Below are 25,103 nucleotides of genomic sequence, written 5' to 3'. Positions count from 1 at the left end.
TCATTTTCATTTATACTTATAAAGCTTTAATTTTTTTTTTCCTTATAAGAAGCAATAGACTGAATAATATTTTTGTTAAAGACATTATCAACTTACTTTTAAGCAAAATTTAATATTCTGAATTTCAGGCAAATGCTTCCAAAAAAAATCAGTTTAAATCGAACTAAAAACAATTCATAAATAAATTATTAATATCAAATTATAATTTTGCAAAATATAATAAATTTAATGGATTCATTTTAAAGTATATTTCACCTGTTTCAAATTATTCTAATACTACTATAAATAATTATATTTACTGATAAACTAAATCATTCATTTTTATTAATTTAAATTATATTTTTTAAAATTTTTGCTCATTTTTGTAAAATATAAAATAAAGGAGGATTTATAATTTAACTTAATATATATTTTTGAAGTAACTTTGTTTATTTATAAATAGAATATGGAGATGGAATAAAGCAAACTATTAATTCCATTTAAATTGAATGTAATACTTTAAAAATAACATAATATTAGGATATAAATCTATCTTTAAATTTCTTTACTTTAGTATTTATTATGTTATTCTATTAATAGATTTAAATAAAATCTTCATATTTCAACTAATGTATTGATATTTATTATGAAAGAAATCTAAGCAAAAAAAAAAAGAAATATAGACTTAAGTAAAAAATGTAATTTATATAAATAAGATCACTAGATCTTATAAAAACCATTATTTAAATCTACCGTAAGTCATAATAAAAGACTAGATCGAATAAAACCATTAAGATTAACTTCTTGTTTCAAAAACTTTAAATCTTATGATTTTGACCAACCTCATCTTACAAAAACTTTAAAAATAAAGTTAAGGTACATTATTAAATAAATTAGAAATTATTAGTTAAGTTTTTAAATTTGCATCAATGAGATTACATAGAATTTTAAAATAATATACAAGGTTAAAAAAAGTATGTGTTCGTTTTTGAATTAATAGAAAAAGTAAATTCTTTTTTTATGCATAAAATTAAGGTAAAACTTACTTAATCGAAATTAATTAAATATCATTTCAAAATACAAGTAGAAAATTTCTCTATTGAATTTTAGATTTTAATAATGTTCTATTAAGGGTAAACATTTAATATAAATAATGCCAGTAAAATACAAGTAATTATTATACTTCACCTGATCTATTTTATTTTTCTACTTTTAAGTGTTTCAAATATTTTAATGAATCCCTACTTTTATGATAAAGAAAATAAGCACCTAAATTCTTGATTAATTTTCATATAACTATAAGAAATACTTTGCTTTACTTCAGGAAAAATTAATTACAAAGTGTTAAATTATTTGTTAACAAATGAGGAAATTTATAATAATAAATTAAATTTTTTATCTAAAATTTCTACTTCATTTAAGATTTATATGGATAATATAAAAAAGATTATAAGCTTGAAGAAAGATTCAATTAAGAAAAAAAAATATCCTTTTAAATAATTTATTTTTTAAATTAACTTTAAATTGTCTTGCCAGAAAATATCGATCAGCTAATAAAACTCAATTTAGATGAAGGGTTTATTAATTTACATTTCTTTTAAAACTCCTACGATAATTGACTAGTAATTAAATATACTAAATGAGTGAAAAATATATCGTATAATATATGTTATATTAAAATTTTTGATATTAGATCATCTACGATATTATATATTTAAATAATTTTGAAAGCAAATAAAGAATAAATGCATTTAAAAGTTTAAACGAAGGCTATTAAAATTCTTTTAAATCTAAAAAATGAGACAAATAGAAAAAATTACTATTTTAATTATAATTAATATTTGTAGCTTTTATTATAAAACCATTGAATAAAACCAATGCCTAATTTAGAAATTATTTCTACTATAAACGAAATACATACACTATCTAGCAAATTTAAGATTTGAGATAGATAAAATATTTCTAAAATGAATTTTATCACTGTTACTCGTTTTTAATTGCAATAAAAATTTTCGAGCTTATGTAAAATCAATAGCTAGCTAGATATTTTTAAATTAAAAATAAAAAATAAATAAAAAGAAAGCACTTTATTTAAAATATTTTTGAAAGCTTAAAAATACTTTAAAATATTTTTGAAAACTTTTAAAAACTTTAAAATTAAGTTTTTTATGATTTGATTGAAATTGGTTAACTTTTTTGGTGAATTTGTAAGAAGTTGGAAGGATTACTTTTTAAACAATAATAATATTAGTAAAACCTTATCCGACAGAGTCAGAATAACCTTGCATTGTATAAAAAAAGGAATAAGAAGTATTAGAAACATATAAAAATATATTTGTGGTTGCTTGAATTTTGATTTTCGTAGAGAGAAATTAAATTAATTATTTATGGATATATAAAAAGTAATAAGAAAAACAAGGGCTTATAAAAAGCATTATAATTTGCTTGATAAAAATCTGATTTGTTCTTGAAATAAAAATATAAAAAATTAATAAAATAAAAGAAACATAATAAATTTATAAAAACAAAATAAATACAACTCTAATCAAATCGCTATTTAGTAAATTAATTGATGGGTTGCACATCTGCTAAAGGCTTCAATGATAAATAGAAGTGGTAATAATAATTGGAATACATCGTTTAACAATATGAGTCACTTGAATTATACATTTAGAATTAAAGACAAAATGTATTCAACTATCTCTCTTAAAATGGAGAATCTCTCTTACGCTTGGAAGTGGAGAAAGATAGAAACCTTATGATTAATGTATGCTAAGATATATCTAATTTCCGTAAATACAGGAAAGTCAATAAATATAAATATGAAGTGACTATCCCAAAATTCTTTAAACAAATAAAATACTGCTACCATAAAATGAAAATAGTAGATGACATATATTAAGAATTTTTCGGATAGTACTAATTAATTAAGATTTCTACTGAGGGACAAAAGTTTTTTAAGAAAAATTAAATAATCTTCACTCACATTTAAGACTTGAAACAGAAGATTAATGGTTACCTTTAATTTAATAAGGATCTTAGCGAAGAAGAAAATAAACACACTTTGCTCAGCGAAATCAAAAATTAGCCGACTTCTGCTAGCGAATTAGATTTAATTGACCTAAAAATAAAATGAAAAAAATATTTGGCTTCATTAACAATTAAATAATAAGCCAGTTAAAAAAATAAAACCAATTCCTTCCCTTTTCCCTTAATCACTTACTAATTAACTCACTTAGAAATCAAATAATTCCAAACAAAAATATTAATTTTTGTATAATAATAATCTCTCTAACTATAACAAATATTTATATCAAAATAGCAACGCCAGTTGCTTTAGGATAAAAAATTCTTTAATCTGTCAACGGAATCTCACTAAATAAAAAATAGACTTTTATCACCAAACCTTCTCAAACAAATCTGATAAACAAAACTTCACTCATTCATAACATCTATCAATTTGTTTCTTCTTTAATCTTCCCCTACATTCCTTAAAACTAACTCTAATTTAATAATGTCCATTCAAATTTAATAAAATTTATTCACTATTTTATTAATACTTTATGTCTATCTATCTATATATCTTTCTTGTCAATTAATCATTCTACTTACTTACTTATTTATTTATTTTGTATTGGCACTTTCCTATTCCCTTTACTCGCTTTAATTAATATTTTAACAAATAATTTTTTTTTCACTTTAATTAAATATCAGTAAAACTGAAATTATTGATTACACTCGCAAACATGCATTGCTTTCATCTTAACTCCAATATTTTATTATAATATACGCAATATTAAATTTTAAGACTTTTTTGATTATAAAATTCATTCAGTAGTTAGAATTCAAATCTTTCAAGAGTGGCTTTTGAAACATTTTTAAAAAATTAATAGATATCATATTTACATTAATCTACTATTACAATTTTATCATATTTAGATTATTCTACTTGACTAGCTTTTAGCACGCTATGTAAGTAAATTTAAGTCACTCTGATTAGATTTTAGAAAATTTAATCCATATTAATTTATAAGCCACAAAAAAAATATATTAAATGTTCTATTGAAATAATCTGGGAGTATTGCAATATAAAAAAAAATGTATTTATTTTCATCCAGACAAACAGAAAAACGATTATTAAAGTGGGAATAAATATTTTTAGTCCATACAAAAATTTTTCTATTTTTATTTGCTTGTAATTTTAAATATTTACTATTTGTTATCTATTTATTCTTAAAAGGCTTACTCACTAATATAAATTATTGCTTTCAAAAAAAACAAATTTATTTACTTATTTCGTTTGGCTGCAAGGGTTATCTATCAAACCTTTAGACTTAAATATAGTGTATGAATAAATAATAGCCATTTATATACAAAATTTGATAGGAAATTATTATATATTTTAAATGGTTTTCTTTAGAAAAATTAAAAATCTTGAAAATCAGCCATGTCTCATCACAAAGATGGATTTAGATGCAGATAGAAAAAGGATATGTCTAATAGACATATCTAGCACAGTATATATTTTTAGCACTTAATCCTTACATAATTTAATAGAAGATTGGCGCTTTAAATTTTAAAAAGATTTAAACTATGCTGATATGAAATCTTTGGATACTCCTTTGTTTAAATTCTCACCTTACGAGCTTTACAAGCCATCTTAAGTTAAATTTAGCTCTAGCATATGTAAATTATAACATTCTGCTGCATAAATCCTTGTAAAAGATTCATTTGAAGAAAGAGATCATGCAATAAAAACGAAAATAGAAGATAGCTCATTTTAAAGTGAAAATTAAAATTAAACACCTTAAGCGCAATAAAAAAACATGACAGAATCAAATTTAATATATCAAAAACCTAAATACCCTCGAAGTTACACTACATATTCTGAAAAATCAAATAAAAAAATAAAAATTAACATGATATACAGTACAGAATAGAGTATGATTCGCTAAGATTCTTCAATTTTATATAGCAATTTTAAAAGAGAAAGAATCTAGAATAATTAAAATAATAGCAATAATGATTTATATGCACTAGCTATACAAGAATCAAGAGGCAATATAAAAGTATATTCACCTCTTTTCGAAATAAATGACTGGATTAAAGTGGCTAACATAGTTTACTAAGATAATTAATTTTCTACCCTAGATTTCTGTTGGTCAAGGGAAAGTAAATTCATATTTGCTATTTATTCAGACTCACAATTAGTATAATATGATTCAGCTCAACAGTTTACTCCTGTAAATATTTAAATAAAAATTATTTGAAAAATATTTGAATTGAAATTTATTTGTCTACTATCAAATTTTTTAAGAAACTTTTCAAGTCGTAAGCAAACAAAAAATAGATTTTATTCATACTCCAAAAGATCAATTTAAAAAATTAATAGAATGAAAAAATATATTTTAAATATTTATTTTAATGCAGATAAAAAAGTTTAAAGTGGATCCATCAGCAAATTATAAAATAATTTCTAATATGAGAAATGATTGTCTACTCTTAAAAAATGAAAAAAATAGCTGCTAACTAATTGACTTTGAAAGTAAAAAGGCCTACACCTTTGAGGTATTCAAAAAAGAAAGAGGATAAAACAATTAAAATTAATAGAAAAATTCAATTTTATAAGATAAATAAATATCTTTGAGTAATCAAAACAAATAGAATAATATTCATATCTTTCCAAACTCATAAAAAGTAAATTTACACTTTTTAAAACAAAAGATACTTATTTCAAATATTAATTATTTATTTAAAATCTTATTAGGTTGTCTAGGACAAACAAACAAATGATTTCTGCAATTAAAACAGTGCAGGGAAGATAAAAACATAATTTAACAGTATTTAAATTTTATTTAATAAATTTAAATTATTTTTGGTTTTCAACTATCACTTTTAACGTAAAAGATTAATTAATAATGTCTTCTCAAAAGAGTAACAATATAATCAAAGAAACTAATTTAGACGATAAAGATGAAGATAATGAATATCCCAGTGAAAACTTGAGTGCATCAGATGAAATGATAGTGGATAAGTGTATTTAAGAAAATATTAATGAGTATATTTATGAAACACAAGCAAGTGTTAGTTCAGATGCAAAATATATTTGTCTTGGATCAATACATGAAAAGGGGGTTTTACTTTACTCTGTTTAAACAAAAGAAGAAAAGGGAGATATATTTGAATGGAAATATGGATTCAAAAAAGCTTGTTTTGAAGCTGATATTGATTAAGTAGAAGGTTCTAGTTTTAGTGAGTACTTTTACTTACAAGATAATATCTAAATCAACAATTACCTTACAAAAAATCACTCAATTAATAGCTTTATCAGTAATTTAGATGCTAGAATTCAAAAAAGTAAATATAATGAATTAGTTTTGTAACGCATTCTAGCTGTTGGCTAATCTAAATCCATCATTTTTTACTCAATTATTGATTATGATAACAAGCCCTAATTTAAAAAGATTTTAGTTGTTAACCACTTAAAAAGTGAAGTAAAAAACATATTTTGGTTGAATGCTTATACTTTAATCCTCTTGCTAACTGATTATTCAATTATTTATTTTAAACTATCACCTGTAAATATTGGATTTGCTGTTCAAATTTAGGCTAGTGATTATATCAAATGATTTTTGCTAACTTTCTACCAGCTAAAAAAATAAACTAAATTTTTATTAACGTATGTAATTTAAATAAACACAAGCCAGATCAAATTGTTTTCTTGTTTATAAAAACTGTAAATTAATTATAATTGATTCTAATTTTAATAATTGGTATTAAGATTAAAAATGACTGGATTCAAACATGCATTTTCAATTTTTATTTATTTAAAATGAATTTCTAATTTATCTAAACATAAAAGATTTTATCAAAATATTTAATTTAAAGGATGTTTTTTAAATATAAATTCTAAGTTATTTTGTTATTTATTCTTAAACTTAAACATAAAATATGCACTATTTCAAATCTTAAATTTTATTTTAGGAAAACCGAAGTTTTTATTATTAAAGTAACAAATGAGTATAATTTAAAAATTTTAATTTTTATATGTAATAAAATGTAAACTTCATTAATTTAAGCGAAATTTACTCGTAATCTTAAATCTGTTAAAAATTTGTTTTATACTAATTTCCATCTCAAAAAATAAATTATGTTAAATCTAATTTGTGTAAGTTAAATTCCTAACTTCTAGTTTTGTGAAAATTTTGCATAAATTATCATTCATTTTATTAAAATTCTACAATCTAAAATAAATAATTTTCATTTTAATAATTAAGACTAAAGTATCAAAAAATGGTTGGAAAGTTTTTAAATTACTTTATAAAAATTATAACTTCTATCATGAAATATTTTAAAACATTTTTCATTATAGGTTTTCTTGAAACTAATTTATGAAAAACCAATAATTATTTTAATTTAAAGTATAATAAATTAAACTTGGAGTCATGTTAATGTCATAAAGTAGAGTATATGAGCCTATGAAGATTTTAATTGGATTACCATTTTAAAATAAATAAAAATTGTTTAAAGATAATTGAGTTATTTTTAAATTCTTAACTAATTTGTAAAAAAATATATTTAAATTAGAAAAATTACAATTTAAATGTTTTTGAGGTAAACTTCTTAGATCTAAGGATTTTTATTAAAAATAATTTTTTTAAATTAATTTTATTCTTAATTTAAAGCAAAATTCTTTTTCTAAACTTGGCTTCATTCTATAAAGAACCATAGTGAATTAATTAGCTACTTATTTTTTTCCAAATAATTGAATCATTTATAAATCATTATTGCCGACAAAAGTAAAGTTTCGTTATTTTACAATTTTATCTTTATTTTCAATAGTTTTTATAATATAAAATTTAACTTAGAAAAATAATTTTAGAATGTTTTCAATACAAAATTTCTTGAAAATTTAATTTCTATTAAAAATTATTTTTAAATTAATAATATTTTTTTAGTAATTAAAACTATGAGCCTCTTCAAATTTTGTTTAAATTAAATGAATTATTTTTAAATAAATATTACAACAAAAGTAAAGTTTTTTTATTTTACAATTTTATGTTATTTTCAATAATTTTTATAATATAAAATTTAACTTAGTAAAATAATTTTAGAATGTTTTCGATACAAAATTTCTTGAAAATTTAATTTTTATTAAAAATTATTTTTAAATTAATAATATTTTTTTAGATTCATCATATTAATTAAAACTCTTCAAATTTTGTTTAAATTAAATGAATCATTAATAAATAACTCTTACCAATTCAATGTATCTTTTTAATTTATAAATTTACGTTTGTTTTAAAGCATTTTGATTATCTAAAAAGTTAATTTATTCAGTAAAAAAATTAAAAAATATTTGTCATTAACTTGTTAACTAAATCTAAATATATTAATTATTCCGATATTTGTGATTATATTAGATATGGCGTAAAGTTATGCAAACATTACTTTTGTTATATTAAATTTTTAAATATTTATGGTTTTTAAACAGCTATCTACCAAAGAATTTCAATGGATGCGAAACCTTAATCAAAAGTATTTGTAGTATAAATTTCACTATTTTTATGGTTATAAATTTTATTTTTTTATTTGGAAGCTTGAAACTATAGACTATTTTGTGATCTAGATAATAGTATATTAGATATATAGATACATAATGCTTAATTTTAGTGATAATTAATTAATATATAAATAAACTGAAGGATTGATTGATACATATCAAATTTTTTTAAAAATAGCTAAACACCAATTAATAAATTATAATATTGTTTGTTTTAAACATAAAATTTATTAGCATAAAAAACATAAAATATATAGAAAGTATGGAAATTAAAGCTTTAGCACTTAATTAGTTTTTAAGCGATATAAAACTAGTACATAGCTCTAACGAGAAGTAGAAAGAATACTTAGCTCATAAGTTCGTTTTGGCTACATAAAGCTAGGTCTTTTTGAAGATTTTAGAAGAGCATAAATAAGTGGAGAAAATAGTATTAGCAAAATCAATTAAGTCTGCTAAAAATCAAGATCTTTTAAGAGTTTAAAGCGAAGAAGATCATTTAGGATAAATTCTAAAGTTAGTTTATTTGTCAATCCAAAATCCTTAATAAGTTAGAGATGAGGTAGTGAAAATAGTAAATAAAAATAATTGTTTTAACTACTACTCCATTTGTCAATCATTAGGATTGGACAAAATTAAAATCTATTTTGGAGAATACATTGTGTCTAATATTTAAAAAGAAGACGACTCTGTAAACCTTCTCCTTGACTCCATTCAATTCTAGAGCGAGGAGATGAAGTAATCTGCTTTAGATGTGATTGTTCCTAAATTTTCAGATTTTCTTCGTAGTTCTTTCTTAATGAATGAGCTTATGAACTTACCTTATGAAGCATTTAAAGCTCTAGTTTAAAGAGATGATATATGTGTAAACGAAGAAAGTGATGTCTTCAATCTCGTTTATAAATACATTCTAAAAAGAGAGGTAAATAAATAAACTAATTATTTTATTCATAAATAAATAAATATATTTTGCCAATAAATAATATCATCAAAAATTGAAAGTGAAGAAAATATTTTTAAATTTTTTACAAATATGAAAGAAAATCTAATTTAAATAGGTTTTTTTTAAGCTATTTATTTATTAAATATCTAATTGTGAATTATAATAGAGTGACCCAGAGCATCCTTCCGTTTTGAAATAAGCCTAAGATGCTAAGCAAAAAGCAGAAGATCTTATAGGTGAAAAGCCAAATCCTGAAGAAGCTCCATAAAACATTGAGGAAGCACCTAAGTAAGAAGGAGAAGAAGCACCTAAGAATGAAGGAGAAGAAGCACCTAAATAAGAAGGAGAGGAGGCTTAAAAAGTAGAGCAGCAAGAAAATAATGAAAATAAAGAATAACCTCCTGTTTAGGTTGTTTCTGGTTTAGATGAAAAAGTTTATATTATGCCTGACAATTTGGAATCTCAAGCAAAAGAAAGATTGTAAAATTTCAAACTCACTTAAGAATAGAAAAAAGATTTACTGCTCTCTATTAGACTTGGTTATGTAAGTCATGAAACACTTTTAAAGTACAGCAATATGGAAGTTTTTTAAGAATTCAAAGATATATTTTTGCAAGCAATATCTTCAAAATTAAATTTCTATGATAGCTAGGAGTTCTTAAATAAGTATTAGTTTAATCTAGATCCCAGAGCAAGTTACTAAGATCGTGTTAACAATTTAAGTGTTGCATATCCAAATAATACATCTAAATTAAATTAAAATTCAGTTAATCACTAAAGAACTTCATCAATTAACCAACAATTCCCAAACCATGATAAAAATATTTTACTTAATGATACTATTAAAAGCGAGAATGTTCAAGCTACAAACAGAGCAAAACACTCTCCTTAGTAAGTTAATAATAACATTTTGCAAGAAAGTTCTCGAGTTGGAGCTGCTAATCCTTATTCCCTTATAGATCCTAAATTGCAGTTATAGCATCCAAATAATAATTTACTTTCACATAATAATATTAGCATAAATCCTTTTTAAGGAAACTCAGCCTTGAATTTGCCCTCTTACAATAACTTTTAATAATACTAAAACCATTAATAACTTCCCATCCATCAATCACTCTATTAACCTTCAGGCTAGCTTGGTAATAATATGCGTCCTCCTTAACACTTAAACCAATCTTAATAGCCTTACCCAACAATACAAAGCCAATTCTATAATAACGGATAAGAGAATCATTAAAACTTAAACATAACTAATAGCAGTAACTTGAAGTCTCCTACTCGTTTACCTCCAAGATAATCTCATGGAAATATTGAATTTGTCTATAAGAGTGATCTAGACGATAATGGTGTCCTATATTATCTTGGTACTTATGGAAAAACAAAGCCTTATGTTAACCCACATGTATTAGGATAAGTGCAAGCATTTGCTTCTACCATACGTGCAGGTAAAATTGAGTATTTTGTCGGAAGAGAAATTTAAAATTTCTCAACTTGCAATGAAAAAATGAGTTTCATGGGAGTAGATTTAGGAGAAGACAGATTTATTTATCCCACAGCTTATACTATAAGAAACAGAAATTCTACAACCTATGTCATGTTAAATTGGGTTTTAGAAGCTTCAGCTGATGGAAGCCACTACATACCAATAGACAAAAGAATTCACTATGACCCAAATGACTCTCATTTTAACTATACAACTGAAAGAGAAAGAGAAGCTCTTAAAGAAAGAGGAGCTTCATCTTCTTATTCTATTGATGAAGTGTCTTTAAAAAGAATTCTATCAGATCATTAACTCAAAGGATTTAGATTCTTTAGAATTGTTCAAATTTCCAAAAACTCTCATGGTAGTGATAACTTAAGTCTAAGTGGTTTTGAATTATATGGAATCAGCTATGGCAATAGTTGGTTTTGAAAAAAACTTAAAAAATTAATTAGTGATTCATTCCAATTTTAGTTTTTACTTAGTAGCGTTTAATTATTTTATATACAAATATTTGTTGTGTTCAAATATTAATATTCTTGATTATTTACTTATAAAATCATAAAAATTTTTTGCTAAACGCTAACAAGGTATATGGTAGGTATGATATATAAACTTTCGTTTCCAAAAAGTAGAAAAAAATATTATTTTTATTTAATTAATAATTTAAAAAAAAATAGATGAAATTAAAATAAATTTTTACATAATATTAAAGCAAAAAAATAAAAGATTTTACTTTATCTAAAGATCAAATAAAATATTTTTAGTTTGAGAGTTCTAAATAAAATGTAATAAAAATTGTTATAAAATCATTATTATAGATTTTTCAAAATTTTAAAGAAAAAAAGTAGAAAATATGATAAGGAGTTAAAATTAAAAATAGAAGAAGTGATTGAAATTTTATTATTTAATATAATTAAAATTTAAAAATTGTAAAATAACCCATTTAAATGGTTTAAGAATTATTTTTTTTATATTTAAAAATTATGGCTATGTAAAGTTTTGAACACGTAACAAAAAATTGTAATTTAGTGAAGAGAATTCAACTGAATAAATTCTTTTATAATTTAATATATCTTTGTAAGTGTTGACCCCACCTTTTCTATTTAAGTTAGTAAGGTGGATATTTTTTTCATCTAATTTGCCCTTTTATAAAAGATATTTTTTTCACTTGAAATAAAGACAAAGCAAAATAAGCTCTACCAAATAAATAAAGCAAATTTATTTAATTCAATAATCGAATTTACAAAATTTTTAGAAACTTTTGAATTTAATATTGTAAAGTTGAGATATTTTCCTTTTGTATAAAAATTGATTTGAATATTACATAAAAACTAACTAAACGTTTTCTGATTTATATTTATTTTCACTAAAATTATGATAAATAAATAAACAATTTTTCAATAGTAACTTTAATTGATGTTGATAAATATTTGTTTATGGCCTTTCAATAATTTAGGTTATTGTTTTTAAAAAGTGTTATCTTCTAATAGAATTTGACTATTTTTGCTTGAATTTATTAATTTATTAATTAATTAATTCATAAATAAGTAAATTCAAATTAAAAAAATAGCTAAGTAAAAATAAAAATGTATAAGAATATTTTGTTAGCTTTCTGCTTTGCATTAGCTTTAACAAATGCTAAGTTGCTTTTTGTAAGTGAAGCTTACAGACATGGAGCTAGAGGATCTCTAAGTCCTTATTATGATGGAAAAAATTAAAGTGATATCGCTGGTCAATTGACTGCTACTGGCCAAAGACAACATTTTAACTTTGGATAAATTTTAAGAAATGAATATATCTACAATTAAAATTTTATGTCTGAAAAATACAATTACACAGAAATTTATGTTAAGGCTGATGACTGCGATCGTACTATAATGAGTGCACTAAGTCACTTCTAAGGGTTTTATCCTGAACATTTCGGTGCTAAGCTTCCTCAAAATTTACCTTAAAACTACACTTATCCACCTTTTTCTTCTGAGTTCATGAATACAACTTAAATTAGTGATAATTATGCTTTCCCTAATGGAATTTAAGTAAAATTATTTCATTTATTTTTAAATAACTTAAAATTTTAAATAGGTTTTACCAGTACATGTTTCATCTGAGAAAAATGACTTTATTTTCTTAGCATCAAAAATTTGCTTAAACTATCCTATCCATGTTGCTGAATTTATGGCAGAAAACGTTAAAGATTCTGCTTATGTAGATGCTCATATGGCAAAATATTACTTAGAATTAAGTATTATATTCAAAAAGACAATAGCAGGTTGGATCATGACTGAAGGATTACATGATACCTTGATTGCTGATTTGTACAATGGTCGTCCTATTCCTTAATTGTCTTAAGATACTTGGAAAGCTATTGAATTCCTTGATGACTTCTACTGGTTTTTTATGTAAAGTGGTAGCTTGAAAGCTGTTAAGTTAATTACCTAACCTATGTTAGAAGATATTTTATAGAAGTTCGATGCTGCTATTGCAGGTACATCTCCTCTTAAATGGTTAAGCTTTAGTGGACATGATAGTAACGTTGCACCCTTACTTAGAATATTAAACTTTACCAATTATGAATGTTTGATGAATGAGTATTTTAAATTAAATTCAACACAAACCTATTTAAATTGTGTTCATAGACCTGCATTTGCCTCTTCTGTTATCATCGAATTACACTAGAATGATACTGATAACTCTTAAAACTTTGTAAGAATTAGATACAATGGTGAATATATGAATATCTGTGAAAGAAATAGTACATACTGTGATTACAATGAATTTAAGGCCAGACTTAATTTCTAATTCCCTCAAGATTATAAGAAAGAATGTGGTATTTAAAATCTATTTGCAAAATCAAGTAGCTTTTCAAATGTTGCTTCAAACTCCTCTAATGAATAAGAAGATAGTTTAATAATCATAGTTTTTGTTTAACTAGCCGCCCTTATTGCAATCGGATGGTATGCAATTAGAACCAAGAAATAACAAAAAAATTAATAAAACTAAATGTACACCATGCCCCTTTAATAACAAGTTTACTATTAACAAGCATTCTGATAAATAAATAAATAAATAACATGAATTATAATTATATTTATATCTTTTTGTTTAGCAAATTTATTAAGTATAACACAAAGAAAATTCATTTTTTTTAAAAATTTTTTTACATTTTGATTTTTGATTTTTTTCTTTTAAAATTTAATATAAATTTTATTCTCATAAGTTATTTGAATAATTTGTAAAAATTAATTTCTAAGTTGATCTTTTGATTGCAATCAATTTATAATAAAAAGTAAATATCTGATTTGCAAAATGTAAAAATAGTTACTCTAATTTGTATACATCTGATCACTTGCTCAAAATTTTCTGCTGTAAAGAGAAAGGACCCCATAATGAATATTTTTAATGATTAAAAAATATAATGAAAAAGATATTACAAATTTAATATTTTTAAATAAGTATTTATTTATTTATAATTAATTAATCAAAATTCTCTTCAAAAGAATCAAAATTAGATGAAACAATTCAGTTTGATATTTGTACTAATTATATTGTCTATCAGCTAATCCCAAGCAAAACTAAAGATAGTAGCTGAAATTTATCGTCATGGTGCAAGAGGAACTTTATCGAGCTATTACGACGGTAATTCTTAACCTGATATCGCGGGGGAGTTAACAGCAACCGGCTAAAGGCAACATTACAATTTAGGATAATTCTTGAGAGAAGAATATGTAAATAAAACTAATTTTATGCCTGAGTAGTATAACCACTCTTTAATCTATGTCAGAGCTGATGATTTTAATAGAACTATCATGAGTGCCTACAGTCATTTCTAAGGATTCTATCCTCAAGGCTTTGGAGCTTAGTTACCATCTAATCTTTCTTATGACTACACTTTACCACCCTTTAGATCTCCAGATATTAACATTGATGCATCAAAAAGCTTAGGAATTAATGCTCTACCCAATCAAATATAAGTAAAAATTATTTAAATAAAATCACTTTAGCATTTTAAAGTTAAATACTTAGTGCTTGTTGAAATTTTTAGCAAATAATTAACAAAAAACCTTAAACAAACATAAAAAAAAATTCCTTAAATTGAATGCAATAATTGAAAATACTTGAGTTTATAGTTTTATTAGTAGATTCAAATACAATCGGTTTCTATTTTACCATAAATATTAAACAACACAAACTTTAAAATTAGTATTTTATTTTTTAAATGGTTTTAATCTAATATCATTAATAGGTATTGCCTGTCCATGTTATCAGCACATAAACAGATTTCATATTTTTAGCTTAAGATATTTGTCCTAACTATGGAAAATATTCAAATGATTATCATTAAGAAAAGACTCAAGTCTATAATTTTGTTAACTCATAAATGTCATAAACTTTATAGCAGTTGACTCAAATCTTTAACTAAACAATATCAAGTGTAGATGATGCTTATTCATTAACTGATGTTATTTATTGCGATACAAACAACGGTAGATATGTTCCTCCTATTCCTAGTGAGGTTGAAGCTAATCTTACTTTTATTTATAATTTCTTCTCATTTTATGAAGGTTTAAAGGAGGTTAAAGTAGCTACATAGCCTTATTTCGAGGAAATATTTGGATATTTTGATTAGATTATAGCAGGAAATTCATCACTAAAATGGATCAGTCACAGTGGGCACGATACCAACATTGGTCCTTTACTTTAAGCCCTAAACTTGTCTTCTATTGAATGTTAACTTAACCAATTCTACAAATAAGGTTAATCCTTCCTTAATTGTGCTGATGGTCCTCACTTTGCTTCACACATATTGTTTGAAATTCACGAATAAGAAGAAAATGTTATAAATGATAAATCTTAACTTTACGTCAGAGTTAGATATAATGGTCAATATATGAATTTATGTGATAGAAATTCTACTTAATGTAGCTATTTAGAATTTGAAAGTAGGATTAAATAATAGTTTGAAAACTATAATTTATTATGTGGTATGCAAACGGATGTATTCAATAACCCTTAAATATTGAGTCAAAATATTGGCGTTGAAGAAGATGAAGAATACTCCTACAAATTGAATGTTTTCTAAATACTTATTCCTGTATTTGTTTAAATATTTAGTGTTTTGATTCTCTTTTATGCTTTCAAAAAGATCTAACTATAACAAAAAGAAATTAAAGTACTTAGAGAGAGACTATTAGAAACAGGAACATTTGAATATTAATAATAAATAGATTGAAAATAAAAAAATTATAAACTAAATTAAATGCTATTACTTACATAATAATTTATATAATAGTTTTACAATAAAATCAAAAATTTTTAATATATAAATCAAAAATTTATTTTTTTTAAATTAATTTTATTTGAGAATGTTTGACATTCATTAATTTTTATGAAATTAAATAAGTTAAAATATATTTACTTATTTATTTTTTATTATCTATGATAACTCCACATAAAAAACTTTTAATTTTTGGGTATTATTTTATAAAAAAACAAATATTTGAAAATAGAATTTTTTGAAAATCTTTATGATTTTTAACTGATAAAATAATATATGAACACGTAAAATATAATTTATTTAATAAAATAGATTGTAATTTTTATTTTAATCTAATCAGAATAATGTAATTTTTTTATTATAACTAACTATTGTCAAAATAATTATCAACTAAAGATAATTTATGTTGATTTGATTCTTATTTTTGGAGTAAATATTATATTTATTATTTAATTATTCACATCTAATTCTCTGTTTATTCATACATTTCATTGTAAAAATAAACTTTCTAAGTCTATTAAGTGTGTAATTTATTCAGGTAAAACTAGTTTCAAAGTCTCTATTACACTATTTTTGAAGATTTAAATGATCGTTTAATTATTATCAGAAATGAATATGGCAAAATTAAAATCATATGATGAAAAGATGTCATTCAAACTTAAATAATAATAAACTATGTAATCAAATGCAGAAAAGAATTTAGTGTGAGAAAGTTAAAAATTATTTATTTTTAAGTTTTTTTCAAAAATTGAAGTGAAATAGTTTTTTAAAGTTTATCTAAACTCTTCTGATTCATATTTTAATTTAAAATTTTCAATCAGAGAGAATTTTATTTTTTTAAACCTTACTTTTATATCATAGATAGTTTCTGCTTAAACTTAATTATCATTTAATATTTCTTCAAACGCAGATTATAAAAAATTTAAAATTTAGAAATCTAATTTTGTAAGTCTAAGCTTTAGTCCTTCTATCAAGTTAGTTAAATTTTGTTAGAGTAGAATATTCTCCATAATAAATTAAGCTAAATCTTCATAATAACAAATTTAGGTAGCTTTATTTATATTTAGATGGTTATCATTCTTTGGCGATTAAGGAATATCAGTTTAGCTCTTTTGTAAATTATTGAATAATTCACTAACAACTGAGAATCTTTTATGGGTATTAAAATATTTCTTTTAGATATTTTAAATGCTATTTTTATTATTTGGGGTGAAAATGAGATAATCTTAATCATGAAGATTCTCTTATTGAGCAGAATTATTGATTTATTTTTCTTTTTATTAATTCAAATCTCTTAGAATGTAGTTGTTTTAATTCTTTTAGTACCTGTGAGATAATTATTGTACATGATTTAATACCTAATAAGAATTATTAAAGTTTTTATTTTAATTTTATTGCAGAATTTATGCAGAGTTAATATTTAAGGTATTCATTTTTTCTATGAAATATGATTCAAATATGTGTAATGGACATGCTATATAAAATTTCATCTTTAGTTCTGATTTAATTTTTTTTATTAATGATTGATCATCTAATATTTGATTTTCTCTTTATATTAAAAAGATATTTCTTGATTACTCTATCTTTTCCATTACTTGTGGAAGTAAATAAATTCTTTCATCTCTGTCAAAAACCTCTAAAAGTTATCTGTGGATTAACTATTTAAACAAATAAAACTCTGCAAATGAAAGTTTACTATTCATATTCAGTATATTAGAATAGTGTTTGAGCTGTTTCCAATCTGAATTTAACAAACTGTTTACGAAATTTAATATTTCTTGTTCTTGTTAGAATTCTTAAATTTGAATTGGAAGTAAACTTTCGCTAATTAGCTTATTTATAAGAACCTTAGCTGTATTTTAAATTCTTTCTACTGAGCCAAATTCTTCAACTAAATTCTAAGGCGTATATTCTTTTTTATGCTCATTAAGGTATTTTATTAAATAATTAATCTCATTTAAGTTTTTGACATTATTTCTTAAGATTTAAGATAGAATCTAAACCAACTCATCATAAATCAATCCAGGAATCTTAAAAAATAAATTAAAAGATAACTTTTATTATGTAAGATCAGATTTTTAATCTTTTAATACTGTATATAATTTTTCTTTAACTGTTGCTCTTTGAGTATTGTCTATGTTATCTTTTTAATCTATTTCATCTTCATTATTAACTATTTCTTCTAAATCCAGGGAATTACCTTTATTTAAAAATAAAATTCAAATTAATAAAAGATAAAATATTTAATAAAATTTAGGAAATAGTTTCTTTAATTATTGTAAAAATTGTAATATTTTGTCTTATTTAAGAAGTAAAAATTTATTTAATTTTTATTAAGTTTAAATTAATTTCTTAGAGAGATAATTGTAAAGAAGATTTAAGGAAAAAATAATTTTAAGAAAGAAAGAAAGAAAGAAAGAAAGAAAGGAAGAAAGAAAGAAAATTTGTTTACTAAATTGTTGGGCTGTTTAAGAAATGTGTTAAGTAAGCTATATTTAAGGTTGAGTTCTAAATTAAATGTCTTCAATTAAATTTGAAGAGATATGCGCTAAAGAGTGAATTTGCATAACACTTTCATCTATTTTAGATTTTTGAAAATTGACTCTTTTTGTTGTTTATTCAAATTTATTTGTAAATATGTTGGTTTATGAATAGATTGCGCTGTGTGTGTTTAGATCTTTTTCAGATGAGGGATTTGTTGTTAGATTATTTGTAAATTTAGAAGAAGAGCTTGAGTTGGTAGTATTATTATTAATTTAATTGTGTAGACTATATTAATAAGTTTTTTCAAAATCTTCCTGATTTTCTAAATTAATTGAGTTCTTTCTGGTGATAATTTTTTTTTGGTTGTTTGAAAAAGTAGATTATTCTTAAGGATAGCTGCAGTTTGTCACTATGTTTTCAATTAGCTTTGAGAAATAAAAGCACAAATTCTATGGTTTATAGCCCTTTAATATAAGCAATTTTAGCATAGGAGATTCTTTATTTGAAAGTTACTGATCAATTTTTTCTTAAAATAACCGATTTATTTAGAAAAATTTATCTTTGATTTCTAAAAAGCTATTCGTTTTTTCTAGTCTAATTTGATTAGAAAGATCTATTTTTTCAGTTTAATCACCTCTAATTTTAAATGAAATAAATTTCTTTTAAACTTGTGAAATAGGAAGATGTCTCTGCAGAGATAGCTGCTAAAATTAACGTTTATCCTAACTAGGAGAATTAAGAAAAGTATTTTAAAAAGGAGAAGGAACTCTATTTGAATACTTGTTAGTAGAATTATTCTTATGATAAATTTATTAAAGTTATAAAGGTTTTCTTGCTTTTTATGGATCTTTTTAGTGTTCATAGCTAACTTTATTATCTAAACCATAAGAAGCTATTTATTCTAATAAATTTTACTTATTAATAGGTTTTTTTTGCCTTTGCTGAAGATTTGTTACAGCTGTTTTATCATTTCTATAAAATTTGCTAAAATCTAATTATATTGTATCTTAAATTTTATCAAGCAAAAGCTTTTAGGATGGTGTTTCTAAATCATCTTATAGCTTTGAATCTTACAAGTAAAATAGCAAAGGTGAGTTTTATATTATTTTTTCATTTTTTTACTCAAATATTTTCAAACTTTTTAATTTTTTGTATTTAGAATTTCCAAATTCTCCTTCATTTTGTTAAGAATAAACCTTTGTAGAATTAAATTCTACTTTTGGAGTTAAAACTTTAGAACTAGACCTTTAAAGCTTATTAATACTAACTAAATTTTATTCCTTAAGTTGGCTTCTGGGAGAAAACACTACCTGAGATGCGTACGTCATAGCCTTTTTAGTTGATCTAACAAACTTTGAAGGCGTATTGATTATATTTTCAGACATCTATAAAATCTTTGATCCTTTTTATTTATCAATTTTGTTTTACTTTTGATTAACTTTTAAACTAATTATTTTACAAAAGAGATCTTTTTGTTTAAATTAAAAGCGCATGTTTTTAATAATAATGTTTAATCTTTAAATTAAAGAAACCTACCTAATATTAAATATTATTTTAAATTTTATTATCGTTTAAAAATAAAAATAAAAAATAATCAAGTAAATTTATAAATTATTCAAAAGTTAGATAGTATTTTATTTTATAATTAATATTAATTCATTTCTATATACATCAAAACTATATTTTTATATAATCAATCAATCTATAAAATAATAGTTGATAAACAGACAATTAATACTTTATAATTTCACTTAATTACCAGATATACATAATAAATAAAAGTTAAACATAAATATTTGGCTAATTAGTTATTTAGTTAGTTGGCGAGAGAAATTTTAGTGAACTACACCGTAATATCTTAAATTCTATTTCAATCATGTGTTATTATTAAAAATTTATATTTGGCATATAATTTTATGGATTTAAATATAGTTTGAAGAAAAGAAATATTCTGATTAAAAACTATCTTACATTAAATATAATTTTATTTGCAACTTATATATATTTGAATTTATTTACAGAAAATAATAAACAAAGTTTTATATTTTAAAGGCTTAAAATCTTATAAAGTAATGATAATTAATTGAATTTGTTTGTTAGAGTAAAATATTGACTCAAATATTGAAAATTAAAATTACAAAATGACAAAAAAATAAAAATGTAAAGAAAGAAATATAAAAGGGTTGGTCAGTAAGGTTTATTTCTATTGAAAGAATTATTTGCATTTTTTTAAGGAGTTTATGATAACTAACTTACTTCCTCTAAAATTTAATTAGATTTTTATTTAGACTAAAATTTTTATAAACTATTAGCCTATAAATCTTAGCCCATTGACTCTGTTGTTGGAGAACGATCAAGTTATATATCTTTGAATTTAGAAAATTTATTATTATTATTATTGAGAATATTTGCATTCAAAACATTCGGGGTTGATTCTGCAAATTCGCTATTTACTGGAGTATTTATACTAGACATAACAAAACCTTTATTTAAGGAGCTTTAATCTCCTTCATATGCCTAATTAGTATCTCCTTTATATAATGTATTTTAGATATTTTAAGTAATTTCTGAGCATATTACAGTAAAAGAATCTTTTTTCTTATTTTCATGATAGTTTTTAGTAAAACTGACATTGTGAAGCTACGAGATAGAGTCAATTGATGGTTATTACACCTACAAAGTATTAGGTAAAATTTTTGAATCTCTTCTTTCTATGTGTCTTTGCATCTATGTGGAATACTATTCTTCATTTGCATATAATTCACTAACATAGAAATTCTTTTTAATAATTATATCTTCGTTGTCTTGGTCATCTTCTTCTATATCTTCGGTATCAGCTGCATAGCTCTTCTTCTTAAGTACATTATCTTGTATCCAAAATTGCATACCGTTCATAATTGTAGGAATTATAATCATAACAAAAACGAGTTTAACAACTGGCATGCTGTTAAGCCAGTACAAAAGGAAGTAACTAGCTAAACCAAGAGGATATTTTAATAAAGCCTGCACAAAGAATAAAATCATTTTAGAAATAAATGTTAAAGTGAGCCAAATAGCTAGTTGTATAAGCCAAGTAAGATAGTCTATTTCTATATAATTGACGTCTTCCATTGGTATATTCATTATATTCTAATTTTCGTCTACTATAGTCCTTTTTTTAAAAACTTTGGTTTCTTTGTAATAATTTCCAGTACGGAGGTTTTCACAGCCTTTTCTTTTGAGCAGATTATCTAACTAAAGCAACAAAAAACAAGCCAAAAAGACTCCACATGAAGTGTCAATGACAACAGTCACAAAATAATAATTACATGGATCATTTTACTCATCAATAGAAACGAGATTAAAGTTATTATCCATTTTTATTTTTTAATAATAACCGTAGATATATAATGCATGATTAGAGATTAAGCTTGGAGGAGGAATTGATTCTCCCTCTTCAGGAGTAGTTAAAACGATTGAAAATATCATATTAGCTAAATGGGCAAAAAGAGAACTAAGTACTTATTTAGAGCTATCCAAAAGCCAAATTTTGAAGGGTCGCTAAGGTTTCTCCTATGTTCTTTTGTAAACTAAAACTGTAAAAGAAAGGAATCCTAAAATCATTTAAACAATCAATCCGCTTCCTCCCACTAAATTGCATTGCTAATTTTCAACTGCTATTGGATCTGGATGCATTTGCTTATATCTCTCTAAGACCCAATTGTATTCCATGACAAATAAATTAATATGCTTTTGCTTTTTATAATTTATTTTAAATTCCTACTGTAAAAAGTGCTCGATCTTACAATATTTACTAAATCCTACTGCTATTAAAATATTGGCTGCGTTAACAATTTATATTTATTGTTATTTTTTTTAAAAAAATTATCTTTTAAATATTTTGATGAATTTATAGAAATTGCATCATATTAAAAATTGTTAATGTCTAATTATAAAATCAAATATCTTAATTACATTCTACACTGAAAATTCTGTAATTATTTTCAGACTTAATTAATGATTTTTGTAATGAAAAAATTTTTAAAAATTAATTATTATTTAGCTTATACTGTTATAAATTATTTATTTTATAAATAAATAAATAAAATCGTTTTGTTTTTAAGTTATTGCTATTTAGTATTTAATTTGTAATTCCATAAAATAATTTATTATCAATAATTGTTAGTGTGATTATTAAGCTTCCGACTAACAAAGAAAAAGTGTTTTACAAAAATAATATTAATTTTATTTAAAAATATAGTTTAATATTAAGAAGGAAAAGCATAAAAGAATAAATAATCGTAAGTATTTCTAAAAAAAAAATCATACCCTACTTATCAATATTATAATATTGATTATAATTTAAAATCTATCAAAACAGAGCATCTTAAGGATGGAAAGTTTTACTTAGAATATACAGAGGTAGAAGACCATTATATAGATGGCTCTTATAATGAAAATGTTAAAATGGTGAAACATTTAAGCCAATTTTCAACGAGTGCTTAGTTTATAAGGGTAATTAGATTTACTGGTATTACTGTATTCAATTTCAAAACAATTATTTATTTTAAACCAGTTAATAAATCAAAATACCTTACTAAATAAACATTTTTTAGTATTTATCAATAATTATTTACAAAGATATAATTTGAGGTTTAAATCTATTGATTTAAAAGATTTTAGAATCATCATATTGAATGTTGATAATAAATAATTCAAACGAATTTAAGAAATTTATAAAAATTTTCGGGATTATTAATTCCTTTTACATGTGCAAAATAATTCTAAGATTATAATATTAGCAACCAAGAGTGAAAATAGTTATTTATATTAAAAAGGTAAAAATATATTTGGCTCAAGCAAAGGTACAAATTTTAGTGAAGACTTTAAATTTTGGAAAGATATTAATTAAATTAAGATAATAAAATGGTGTTAAATCAATTTATTGAATAATCAAAAACGAAATGAAAAGAGTATAAAAAAGAGTATGAAAAATATGAATTAATTGAAGCTAAAAGCAAATTCTAGATATAGCTATGGCTGCATGCATATTAAACTAACTTACTAACTATATACATCTGAATAAATACTAATTTTAATCTTATATTTTTAATAATACTTTTTAATCATATGAAGTCATCCTCATTAAAGTTAGCCTTGTAGTTATAATTATCTTCATCTTCATCATCTTCGTTAGATTCACTATCGGATCCCTTTTATTTGTATTTAGCAACATTTTTAGCTCCAATGTTAGGACCTTTACCCTTTTTACTGTTATTTTTAGCATTTCCTTTTTCCTCTCTTTGCTTTTACTATAGAAGGACTGTAGTTTTGCTTAATATTTCTTAGAGTTCCTTAGAAGTAAGTTTTTCATAAGTGCTTTGTAAGAGATTCTTGAAGAAGTCTTCAATGTGGATATTAAGATAATCAGGATCGCATAATTTATTTCCGAGAAGTTATCCTAAAACTTCAAAATCTTCAGCTTCTTGTAATTCAATATTTTAAAGATGTTCATTGAATTCGTGATTGGCACCGTCAAACATATCATTTATATCTTATTTTTTACGTTTTTCTTCCTTAAGTTAGGTTAATTTCTTGGAAGTGTCTGGCATGTTGAATTAATCAGTGTAAACGATTTTTTAAGGGCCTTTCTTTTTATTTTTTGCAGCCTTAGCTTCTTCTTCTTCCTTTTTCTTTTTTGCTTCTTCTTCAGCTTTTTTTTTTTCTTCTTCCTTGGCTTTCTTTTCAAGAGCTAAGGTATCAACAGCATCTTCTTTGGCAAATTGATTCTAAGCTTATTCAATTTTAATGTCAGCGCTTTCCCAGTCTTCGTCCCAGTCACCCATCTTTTTAATATAAATTTGCTAATGTGTTTATTTTATTTTTTTTTGATTGTTTTGAATTCTTAACAAAATAAATAATTATTATTTTTAATATTAACTTTTCTTTATAGTATACAAATATATTCCTAATTATATAAACTATGTATATTTTTATCTATTCTTATTCATATTTTTTTTCTTTAACTTTTCTTTGAACTTTTACTAACATAGTTATATGGTTATGCGATGTAATATGATGCTTATTTCTCTCATTAAAATATTTTATAAATTTTTTTAAAATAATTAAAAATATAAATTGTAATTAAAAAAATTTTGTTTTTATTATGATTAACACAAAATTAATTATTTATCTCTAATTAGAAAAAAAAGGATTTTTTATGCTATTTTTAGTAAAATCGATTAATTATATCTTAACTATTAAGATCTTTAAGCAATGAATATATAATTTGTATTAGATATTTTAAATAAGTAAACCTTAAATTGTTTCTTAAATTCATTTTTTTTGCAAAAATTTATAAATTATGTTTTTCTAATGTGCACTATTTAGTGTATTTTTA

At 22.8% G+C, this 25,103-nt stretch overlaps 8 protein-coding genes across 8 annotated transcripts; 5 read left to right on the top strand and 3 right to left on the bottom strand. All coding sequences in view use genetic code 6, as the record gives it.

The window, feature by feature from the left end:
• Window positions 1–2,551: 2,551 nt before the first annotated feature.
• TTHERM_00056020 (hypothetical protein) lies at window positions 2,552–3,115 on the top strand (the record flags this gene model as incomplete). Its single annotated transcript, XM_001007533.1, has 1 exon — window positions 2,552–3,115. The coding sequence occupies one exon, from the start codon at window positions 2,552–2,554 to the stop codon at window positions 3,113–3,115; it is 564 nt and encodes a 187-aa protein (XP_001007533.1).
• A 1,134-nt stretch (window positions 3,116–4,249) lies between these two features.
• Window positions 4,250–6,830, top strand: TTHERM_00056030 (hypothetical protein). Its single transcript, XM_001007534.2, has 4 exons — window positions 4,250–5,222; window positions 5,410–5,676; window positions 5,747–5,819; window positions 5,887–6,830. Exons 1-4 carry the CDS (start codon window positions 4,386–4,388, stop codon window positions 6,606–6,608), a joined length of 1,899 nt encoding a protein of 632 aa, XP_001007534.2. The 5' UTR covers window positions 4,250–4,385; the 3' UTR covers window positions 6,609–6,830.
• A 1,974-nt stretch (window positions 6,831–8,804) lies between these two features.
• On the top strand, window positions 8,805–11,394 carry TTHERM_00056050 (E3 ubiquitin-protein ligase HECTD1; the record flags this gene model as incomplete). Its single annotated transcript, XM_001007536.2, has 2 exons — window positions 8,805–9,461; window positions 9,649–11,394. The coding sequence occupies 2 exons, from the start codon at window positions 8,805–8,807 to the stop codon at window positions 11,392–11,394; spliced, it is 2,403 nt and encodes an 800-aa protein (XP_001007536.2).
• A 1,157-nt stretch (window positions 11,395–12,551) lies between these two features.
• On the top strand, window positions 12,552–14,016 carry TTHERM_000056049 (histidine phosphatase family (branch 2) protein; the record flags this gene model as incomplete). The annotated part of the gene is made up of 2 exons (XM_012795495.1): window positions 12,552–13,001; window positions 13,048–14,016. 2 exons carry the CDS (start codon window positions 12,552–12,554, stop codon window positions 14,014–14,016), a joined length of 1,419 nt encoding a protein of 472 aa, XP_012650949.1.
• Window positions 14,017–14,390: 374 nt separating this feature from the next.
• On the top strand, window positions 14,391–16,195 carry TTHERM_00056060 (histidine acid phosphatase family protein; the record flags this gene model as incomplete). Its single annotated transcript, XM_001007537.3, has 2 exons — window positions 14,391–14,936; window positions 15,209–16,195. The coding sequence occupies exons 1-2, from the start codon at window positions 14,475–14,477 to the stop codon at window positions 16,193–16,195; spliced, it is 1,449 nt and encodes a 482-aa protein (XP_001007537.2). The 5' UTR covers window positions 14,391–14,474.
• A 1,330-nt stretch (window positions 16,196–17,525) lies between these two features.
• TTHERM_00056070 (hypothetical protein) lies at window positions 17,526–20,109 on the bottom strand (the record flags this gene model as incomplete). Its single annotated transcript, XM_001007538.2, has 3 exons — window positions 17,526–17,598; window positions 17,819–18,440; window positions 18,693–20,109. 3 exons carry the CDS (start codon window positions 20,107–20,109, stop codon window positions 17,526–17,528), a joined length of 2,112 nt encoding a protein of 703 aa, XP_001007538.2.
• An 802-nt stretch (window positions 20,110–20,911) lies between these two features.
• On the bottom strand, window positions 20,912–22,435 carry TTHERM_00056080 (vaculolar membrane protein; the record flags this gene model as incomplete). Its single annotated transcript, XM_001007539.1, has 1 exon — window positions 20,912–22,435. The coding sequence occupies one exon, from the start codon at window positions 22,433–22,435 to the stop codon at window positions 20,912–20,914; it is 1,524 nt and encodes a 507-aa protein (XP_001007539.1).
• A 1,123-nt stretch (window positions 22,436–23,558) lies between these two features.
• On the bottom strand, window positions 23,559–24,473 carry TTHERM_000056079 (transmembrane protein, putative; the record flags this gene model as incomplete). The annotated part of the gene is made up of 1 exon (XM_012795496.1): window positions 23,559–24,473. The coding sequence occupies one exon, from the start codon at window positions 24,471–24,473 to the stop codon at window positions 23,559–23,561; it is 915 nt and encodes a 304-aa protein (XP_012650950.1).
• Window positions 24,474–25,103: the final 630 nt, after the last annotated feature.

This window comes from Tetrahymena thermophila (genome assembly GCF_000189635.1).
Source record: "Tetrahymena thermophila SB210 genomic scaffold scf_8254811, whole genome shotgun sequence".
Taxonomy (NCBI): Eukaryota; Ciliophora; class Oligohymenophorea; order Hymenostomatida; family Tetrahymenidae; genus Tetrahymena; species Tetrahymena thermophila.
This window is presented reverse-complemented; position numbering and strand designations above follow the sequence as displayed.